Source organism: Pseudophryne corroboree, chromosome 4 (genome assembly GCF_028390025.1).
Source record: "Pseudophryne corroboree isolate aPseCor3 chromosome 4, aPseCor3.hap2, whole genome shotgun sequence".
NCBI lineage: Eukaryota > Metazoa > Chordata > Amphibia > Anura > Myobatrachidae > Pseudophryne > Pseudophryne corroboree.
This window is the reverse complement of record NC_086447.1, coordinates 148,859,888-148,870,385: the sequence shown is the minus strand read 5'-3', so window position 1 is coordinate 148,870,385 and position 10,498 is coordinate 148,859,888. Positions and strand designations below refer to the sequence as shown.

The 10,498-nt window shown below is 38.3% G+C and overlaps 1 protein-coding gene across 1 annotated transcript in view; it reads left to right on the top strand.

Moving 5' to 3' along the window:
* Positions 1-2,485: 2,485 nt before the first annotated feature.
* The window catches only part of SNTG2 (syntrophin gamma 2), a 1,009,087-nt gene continuing 1,001,074 nt past the window's right edge, over positions 2,486-10,498 (top strand). Inside the window, exon 1 of the mRNA XM_063915497.1 lies at positions 2,486-2,771. Within this exon, the coding sequence (XP_063771567.1) occupies positions 2,703-2,771 (69 nt within the window). The 5' untranslated portion in view covers positions 2,486-2,702. The remainder of the gene's footprint in view (positions 2,772-10,498) is intronic.

The following is a 10,498-nucleotide window of genomic DNA, read 5'->3' as shown; positions in this document are numbered from 1 at the left end:
ATTTGGCACTGGGGGGTGGGTATATTTGGCACTGGGGGAACATATTTGGCACTTGTGGGGCATATTTGGCACTGGGGGGCATATTTGGCACTTGGGGGGGCATGTTTGGCACTAGGAGTGGGCATATTTGGCACTGGGGGCATATTTGGCACTTGGTGGGGCATATTTGGCCCTGGGGGACCATATTTGGCCCTGGGGGAGCATATTTGGCCTGGGGGCATATGTGTACCTGGCACTGTGGGGGAATATCTGGCATTGGGGCATATGTGGCACTGGGAGCACAGCCCTAGCAACAAGCATTACCCCCTGGTTACAAGCATAACACCCAGCTCATGAAATTGCTAGCAACAAGCATTACCCCCTAGCAACGAGCATGACACCCAGTGCATGAAACCCCTGGCAACGAATATTACCACCTGGCAACAAGCTTGAAACCCAGCACATGATACCTCTGGCAACAAGCATAACACCTACCGCATAAAACCCCTGGCAACGAGCATGACACCCTGAGCATGAAAACCCCTGGCACCGTGCATGGAACCAAGAGCATGAAACCCCTGGCAATAAGCAGGTAATTTAAAAGTAATTAGAAGCCTTACTGTAGGACTTAATGTGTAATGGGCATTGCGGCGTGTGGCATAATGTATTACGGACATAGCGGTGTGTCATAATGTGTCACAGGCATTACGGTGTGTGGCATACTATATCACGGGCATTGTGGTTTGTGGTATAATGTCTCAGGGGCATTGCAGTGTGTGGCATAATGTATAACAGGCATTGCAGTGTGTGGCATAGGGTATAACGGGCATTGCGGTATGTGTCACAGGCATTATGGTGTGTGGTATACTACATCACGGGAATTGTGGTATGTGGTATAATGTCTCAGGGTCACTGCAGTGTGGGGCATAATGTATCACGGACATTGCAGTGTGTGGCATAATGTATCACGGACACTGCAGTGTGTGGCATAATGTATCACGGACATTGCGGTGTGTGTCATAATGTGTCACAGGCATTGTATGTGCTATAATCTATCAGGGGCATTGCAGTGTGTAGCATAATGTATAACGGGCATTGTGATGCCTGTCATAATGTGTCACAGGCATTACGGTGTGTGGTATAATGTGTCAGGGGCATTATTGTGTGTGGCATATTGTGTCATGGGCATTACTGTGTGTGGCATAATGTCTAAGGGCCATTGCAGTATGTGGCATAATGTATACTGGGCATTACTATACGGAGGAAAAATGACAAATGTAAGGGGCATGAATCAGGATTATTTATTTTTTTCCTGTGGTGGCCAACGTCTGGGCATGCAGGTTGCAAAACTGGGGTATAAGGTAGTCTTGTCCTGCAAAACCAGGCCCCTTCATGCAAAGCCACACCCATTTCAGTAAGGCCATGCCCCTTTTTGCGGCGCGCGCAGTTTCATCGCTTTACTAGTGCCATATATATGGGGGGGGGGGGGGGGCGCCAGAGAATTTTGTGGCTTGGGGGAGAAAAATTTCTAGTTACGCCACTGCCCCCTGCCTACATTTTTCACCTATCTGATCAAAACTCAGTATATACTGCTGCACCTGTGAATAATGCCCACATGAACCCTTTGTCTCATATTCTGTATTATGTGTAAATCTGGCTCTGGTGTTAGCCAGGCTATTTACCTCACCGCACATCCCTGAACTCTACCCCCCTCCCCACACTCCTCACCCCCCCCCCCCCCCCACACACACACACACACACACACACATAGCCTAACCCTATGCCACCCCACACAGCCTAGCTCTAATTCTCTTGCCCACTGCTGAACTCTAATGTCAACATTCTGACAATGATAACATTTCACCTGTCAACATTTTAACAATGACAGTATAATGGTCATTATTATGGTGTTACGATTATGAATACCTACATTATAATTGCCTTTTGGCTACAGTACATCCCGATTTCACCATTACAACTGTATTCCAATGGCACTCAGATATATCGCAGATAACTGGATTCTCTCCATAATTTCCACCTTTTTAAAATAGCTCCATAGGCTTTAGGCTTTTTCTTAAAAACCTGTGTTTTTCTCCTATAAACCATAAGACTTTCACCATGCAGATTTCAGTATTTTCATATTAAACTGATTCCTAGCAACCATCAGAATTACAATCCCATCCATTATTCTGCTCCAGCATCCTGTAAAAGTAAAAACACTTTATAATATTGAATATAATTAACCCTTTAGTCTTCAGATCTTGCACACCCTGGCATTACTGCAAAAGTATTTAAGGAAATGAGGCATTAGGACAGCCTAATCACAATGGGGTAAGTGATTAAAGAGTGGAAGAAAGTACATGTAAGCCAGCAGGTGGAGAAACATGTTACTAAATGACAGCAACAGAGAGAGAGAGAGAGAGAGAGAGAGAGAGAGAGAGAGAGAGAGAGAGGCTGAGCTGTGCTGGGAAGGAGGGAGGGGAGAGAGGATAGCAGTGGGGATCTATCTGGATGTGATAACGTTTTAGAGTCCCTGCTGCTGATTCTGCTACCAGATGCTGTTCCGCACACTCTCCTGTCCTGAGATGGATTAGTTAGCTTGCACAAAAGGTGCCTCTGTCCTGATAACTTGCGTACTCTTCCCAGTTGCCTCGGAGAGCTTGGCATATGGAATAAATGACTGATACAAGATCGCTTCATACAGGAATTCATCTGCATGGGAAATGAATGCTGCGGGGAAGCAGCTGCCACCCCAAGTAGAGCGCCCGGTCAGCCTTTTTGTACCAACTTGGGCAAGTACTTTACCCCCTGGTCTAATCATTCCATATTGTGTGTTTGACCATCAGTAACATCTTGCATTATTTAATTACCAAGACTTTGTGCATTTAAATGTTACCAATGACTCAGAGACCACTGTCAGTGTAATGTGCTTGTCTATGAGGCTGATGCATGTTCCTAATACTAAACATAAGTAGCGTTATCCTCAGAACCAAAGTGTTGAATTGAGGTTTAAAAGCACACTGTGATTAATAATGTGTTTTATGTGCTGCTTGCATACTTTCTGGACAATCCTACTGACCTGCTGAGCGAGTCATGTTCTCAGCATTACATGGCATTAGGAACCTTCTCTGCATCACTAGAATTAGGATATCATCCACATCCCCTTCTGCATTTTGAATCTGTACCTATTGCGGTGGACATGCTTTAAGATTGGATGTCTGCCTAGAAAGTGTGTGATTGTGAGTACAGATGTACAACACATCTGATTAGACTGTTCTAGATAAAGTATGCAGGCTTACCTGTGTTATAGGTAGATATACGTAAAATACTGTACTATTAGCCTATAATACAAAGAGTGTACATCTCTGTAAGCTTCTAGCTATTACTCAGTTTCACACTTCTTTATAATCTAACTGTATTTGTTACCGTGTATACAGAAGAAATGAAAAGTTCAACACCATCTACACTGTACAAACTTTATCCAGAAATAGAAATAATATTTGTTATATATGCGTTATATAGGTATAGTAAATGTAGTATATATATATTTGTATGTATGTATATATATATATATATATATATATATATAGAGAGAGAGAGAGAGAGAGATGATAGATAGATAGATAGATAGATAGATAGATAGATAGATAGATAGATAGATAGATAGATAGAAAACAAAACTCTTTGATCACATTGTCCATTTAGAACTTTTAAAAAAAAAACATTTTCTTATGTGTTTACCATTTTAACTGTTTAATGTGGTAAAGGTAACAATGATGGGTCTTGTCTTCATATATATATATATATATATATATATATATATATATATATATGTAAAATGTGTATAATATAAGATCATATATACTGACCATTACACATACCTCCCAATATGACCCCCTCCAGGAGGGACACAATGCTCTGCTTCTGGACTTTTCTCTTAATTTTTTATTGCTAGCACCTGTGTTGAACAGGTCATTGGATAAGAAAGGTGTTTCACCACAGGTGATGGCAATCATAAATTAAGAGGGAAGTCTAGGAGCAGAGCATTCTGTCCCTCCTGGAGAGGATCATGTTGGAAGGTATGCATTACATAGAATCACATTTAAGTATAACTGAAATACAATAGCTGAAAAACGTTATTCTACCTTTTCTGAACTTTTGCCTACTAGACTTATTTTATGTTGCTGTAGTTGGAGCTGTACAGATAAGAGAGCAGCCTGACACAACATAGTTTAGTATGTTTCAGTATTTTTAGTACTTTGTGATATGGCTCTATCATTGCTTATAAATCAATAAAATATACTGGAAGGGGATCTTTTATCTAGAGACCATTATCTAGAACAGTGGTTCTCAAACTCGGTCATCAGGACCCCACACAGTTCCCATTTTCCAGGACACCTGGCAGGTGCACATGTGTTTTCACTACTCACTGAGAAATTTTAAAACATTCATAGATGGAGCTCAATTTTTTCACTTGCGAATCTGTGAGGAGACATGGTAAACATGAACTGTTTGGGGTCCTAAAGTTCGAGTGATCTAGAACACAGGTTCTCAAACTCGGTCCTCAGGACCCCACGCAGTGCATGTTTTGCTGGTAACCCAGCAGGTGCACAGGTGAATTATTTACTCACTGACACATTTTAAAAGGTTCACAGGTGGAGCTAATTATTTCACTTGTGATTCTGTGAGGAGACCTGCAAAACATGCACTGTGTGGGGTCTTGAGGACCGAGTTTGAGAACCTGTGATCTAGAAAGTTACAAATAGGATAAAAATTAAAATAATTGCTGTTGTTCAGTGATCATATAAAACACAGACTTCATCGCCGTCACTTTTAAGGGCACTGCTAAATAATTAGACTTCAGGAAAATCTAAAGACAGCGTAAGGAGGAAAACATGGGTACTTTTAATAATACTTCAAAATGGTTCAACTTAGTTGTCCAAATTAAATTTTAAAACTTCCACTGGAAAGTTCTAGAATATACTGTACTTTCTATCAAAAAGTTGATTCAAATAAAACACAGTGATACATAAAGTAGTTGGTAAGTTAAAACCTAGAAAAAATGATCCCACTTTAAAAATTACCTATTTAATGGAAGCAAAATTGTCATTAAAAACACAATTATTCTGTGATTTTCTAACCAGTCAACTCTATAGCAAAAATGACCAACTAAGAGAACTTACTATTTATGAACATTCTATGATTTAGCAAAAAAAGAAAACACTCCAACTGTTAAACACCCAACAACAAGATTCCTCTTCCTGCTGTCTCCTGTGATATTGTTTCACTTTATCTTCCATTTATGTATCATAAACAACAATACCATTTCCTAGAATGTATTTTGTTATGACTTAATATCTTCCTGATACTGCATCTTAGATCATATGAACAGACGCAGCAATATTTAACATGTAGAATATTAGATAAGAATAACAGTATATCAACAATATATCCAAAAGTCCATAACATGTTTAAAAAGTTGTAGAATTTCTCACCATGGTGATCTTTTTCATCACAAGTCTGAACATTTTCAACAAAATGAGTAGATAAAACAAGAATTTCTTAAGAGAGTTATATCTGCAGTATGAATCATTTTACGTTAACCAAATATATATATATAGTGAGCCAGTGGAGAAATTTCCCCATCAACCAATCAGCAGCTCTGTATCATTTTATAGTATGCAAATTATAGATGTTACTTCAGAGCTGATTGGTTGCCATGGGCAACTTCTCTACTGGCTCACTTCTCCGTTCTTATCACTGCTTAATAAATGTACCCCTAAGTCATTCACACCAGTCCCTGCCCCAGTGGATCTTACAGTCTCCATTTCCTATCACATGTACAGAAACACACAGTTGCGGCTTTCCCATTAGGCACATGAGGCACATGCCTAGGGGTGGCACTTGTTTGGGGGCAGCACTTGGATGATTGTGTGGTATTGTCAGCCCAAGAAGTACCAGAAACAGCAAAATATTTCCACCGTACTGTACCATATACAATCTTGAATGGAGTGTAAACGGGAAGGACATGCACATACTGCCCCTGTAATCTGTCCTACTTAGTAAATATGTATACATAATTTAAAAAAAAATCATAGTGGCTTTTTCTTTATTATTGTATTAAAATGGCTATCATCAAATCAGGGTTTATAACCAATCAATAAAAATAATAAAATTAGACAGGCGGGGCAGCTGCTACTGTTGTGCCTTTGGGCGGCCTCACCCCTAAGTCCACAACCTGGACACACTAGGGTTATGCCAGTAAACCTTCAGTACTAGTATGTTTGTTGAGTGTGGGAGGAAACCTGATCAAATGGAAGAAAACGCCGCAACCACTGCAAGATCATGCTTCCACATATATAGGCATTTATAGGTATCGAATCCAAGACCTCAGTGCTGAGAGTCAGTAAACGAATCATTGCCTTCAAACACCTGGCTTGGTGCACCACTGTATCTAATACTCAATGTATTTTTGCATGAGTCAGAAGTACTTTTAGTTCTATCATTAAAGCCTTGGTACATTTTTATTTCCCTTCTTACTGTATGTCTCATGGATGTAAAGTTAATCACACAGCAAGGTAAACACACATCACACAGCACAAAAGCCGGGACTTTCAGTTTGTATATTATTGGAAGATGACTATAACATTTTATAAACAGTTACATAACCACAAGGGCACCGTTGTAATTAAAGGAGGTGATAGTTGAAAATACATAACATTTTGGTGGTAAGGTGGAAGGATTGTGCTGGCCAGCAGGTTTTAATGGCTTTCCAATCAGAACAGTGCAAATGAATAAAAATAAACTGTAAATATTGCGGTCTAAAATGTATGTGTGCCTGGGGAGTATAGGAATACTGTTTACGAGTTTAGAAAACACTTTGTAGCTCTGCCCAATCACTTTCACTGACTAGAGGTCCATCTTAATTCCTTAGAGCAGGACTTATCACTCTTCAGAGCAGTACTTATCACTCTTCAGAGCAGTACTTAGGAGGACATGTACTAAGCAGTGATAAAAGTGGAAAAGTGAGCCTGTGGAGAAGTTGCCCATGGCAACCAATTAGCATTTACATAACATTTATAATTTGCATACTATCAAAGTATACAGAGCAGCTGATTGGTTGCCATGGGCAATTTCTCCACTGGCTCACTTCTCCACTTTTATCACTGCTTAGTACATCTCCCCAAAAATCACTCTTAAGAGCAAGACTTACAGTATCACTCTTAAGAGCAGGACCCATCACTCTTAAAAGCAGGACTTAAAATGTTTGTGAGTTAGTATGAACAGCCCCAAAATTTGAATATTTTAATGAATAAAATTAAAACATACTGTAAAGCTTTTTGAAGTCACAAATGAGCTTATTATATATTCCTCACCTGGACACATCATTAGATTAGAATCTATACATTAATTGTGACTCATTTGCCACTGTACACCTTAGACTTTACGTAATAGCTTAATACACACTTGGCTTTCAAACAAAACACTTTAGTCATGTTATCAGCATACTAAAAAGTAATAAAACACATTTGCTATGATTAGGTAACTGAGGGGCAGATGTATTAAGCCTGGAGAAGTGATAAAGCAGTGATAAAGCAGTGATAAGTGCAAGGTGATAATGCACCAGTCAATCAGCTCCAATATGTAAATGTACATATTTGGGCTGATTGGCTGGTGCGTTATCACCTTCCACTTATCACTGCTTTATCACTTCTCCAGGCTTAATATATCTGCCCTTGAATGAGGCCAAACAAATGCAGGTACAAAATGATGACATTTGATTTTGCAAAAAGTGCATTATCAATGTACATGGTCAGCTGAAAATAGGGCATCATATGTTATTTTTGGCCATTCCATGAGCATCAGGCAAAAAGACATTGTACATACTGTATCAGCATCATTTTGCATCTAATGCTAAGCAGTTGCACCTGTGCTCAAGCAGAGGCACAAACTCATGATAAACTAGCTAAAATGCGGCACTCCTCAACTCTGATGAATGTTTTGTCTTTAATTGAAGAGGCGAGTGGATGAAGTTCTTACCCAACAATTTTCTAAAAAATTTGTTTTTTTTTTAAATAAAGGTGTTATGACTTAGGGATCATAATAAAAATGTAACATATTTTAGATAGTGATAGTGTATTGACTGATATATACTTTATGTATAAAAGTGCTATGTATAATACTTTACGTCTAATAATTTCTCTTTATCTGTAAATATCTCGGTTTATTCTAAACTTAACATAACACTTTCATTCACTAACCATCAATTATTCTTTCACCCTTATAAATACTGTATGGTGCGCTTTTTCAAATCAGAAAATGTCAGTATACTGTACTTTATGTTTTGTGCTGTGTTTTGTGACTTATTGCTCAAGACTTGGAATATGACTTACTGTAAGTGTTCTTTTCTCTTTGTGTCAATGAATGTTCTTGGTTGATTTCTTAAGAGTTCATTCTTTAGTCTACGTAGATGACTAGCTATTTCCTTACTATTACAAAACCACCCTATATCTTATCATAACATAGCAATCCTCTTTTCTTCTCGTACTCATCTTTGTCCCTCAGATGGAATGTTAAATAAATAGAGGATTAAACATGTCTTGCTTTACTTTCTCTTGCTTTTTATATGAATAAATATGAGACATCACTTGATTTATTCATATAAAAAAGCAAGATAAAGTGAGTTATTTTATAGAAATGTACATATTTTAGCATTAATACATTACTCATGCAAAAAAAGTTGCTGACCTTAGTTAAGAGTTTGACTTGGGTCTATTAAATCATGATGATCAAAGTATTATTTTATTGCCTTAGTGCAGAGGTTCCCAAACTGTGTGCCGTGGCTCCCTGGGGTGCCTCGGGACACTTGCAGGGGTGCCCCGGGTTGGTGGTCTGGGACCAATTCAAATTATTCATTGTCAATATAATAGGCAAAACCAGAGCTGGTGGCTGCCAGTCATAAAATATGTGGCCAAACAGAAGCAAATCTTGTCCCTCACCACACAACTGACCCTAAGGATGACATATAAACGCGATCTACTTAATGTAATATTTCTTTCTAAATTTCTCAATAAGAAATTTTTGGTCTAGGGGTGCCGTGAAAACAATTCTGATATTCTAGGGCGCCGTGATTCAAAAAAGTTTGGAAACCACTGCCTTAGTGTGTTCCCATTTCCAAGTAACATGTATAGACCACAAGACAAGCAGCACTTACCTATATGTAAACATGTAACTTGCTTTCAACTCTAGACAAAATATAACTTCATTGTATTATATCCAAGGTTTATGTCCAGGATGCCTTTCGAGTCTGGCAATTCAGTTTTATTGCCTTGGCATGCGAATTGGACACACCTGCTATACTAGTCATGGGTCACAAAATGGAAGCACCTACTTTCTCAGCATTATGTATTTGTACAGTATTAGTATTCATAGTGGAAAGTTATTTTTCAGAAACACAGGAAATTATTAGACTGAATATTGAAAGTTGCCAATAACCATTTGTCAGTGCATATTCTCAGAAAGCTATGGTGATTATTACACTGAATATTATTCAGCTAGAATTCAGTAATATAAGGATACAAGTAAGACTTTCTCTAAAAGATTTATCTCCCTTGGCAGCTTACATTAGGTCTTTCTTTACCCTCTTTAATTAACTTTTTATACTACTGTATTAATAAGAATACATGGCCTTAATTATTGCTTATGGAATTATGCAAATTAAAGCATTATCTTCTGCTTCCTGTAAACACATAATTCTTAGTGCACATGTAGATATAGTCTATTTAAAACTAATAGTGCATTTGCATTACCTCCTCACATTACATTGTTAAATTCAACTAAGAGTGGTACTTGGTAATTGTATCTATTTTATATTTTCACAGTGTTGTAAGGCTAGATGTAGATTTTAGCATTTCTGTGACAGCAAAAGTTAACAGCATTTCCTGTAACTGCTTTTGCAAGCCATAAACCACCAAGCATCATAACTTTGTGGATGATTGTGTGTATAAGAGTATGCTACATGTAAATATTGATAGGCTGTAGAAAGCTTACTATCATTAACCATATTTATTTTATTTACTGCACATAGTGCATACCTGGAAATATAGTGAATAGATAAAGCAAGGATATTTCCTCCTGGATAAGATTGTGCCTGGACCTTCAGCACGCTCCTTGTTTCCAAATAAGTCAAGTAACTGACTCCAGAGACATCTCCAAATGCGTGTGTTTTAGTACATATTTAAGTCCCTCTATGACTTTGCCATGAACCTTTGTACAAAGAAAAATCACTTAATAATCATCACGATAAATAAAGTTAACTACTAGACACCCCGGTCACTAATACTGTCTTTATTTAAATGATGTTCAATTTACTAAAAAAAAAAAAAAACACAGTAAACAAAGGTATTAGGACCAGCAGCTTCATTTAGAGTCAGCTCACATACAGGTAGCTACCACCATTTTCATCCTTGTTGACTTGCATTTTGCCTAGCAGACAAGGCAGTGCTGCCAAGGCACAGAC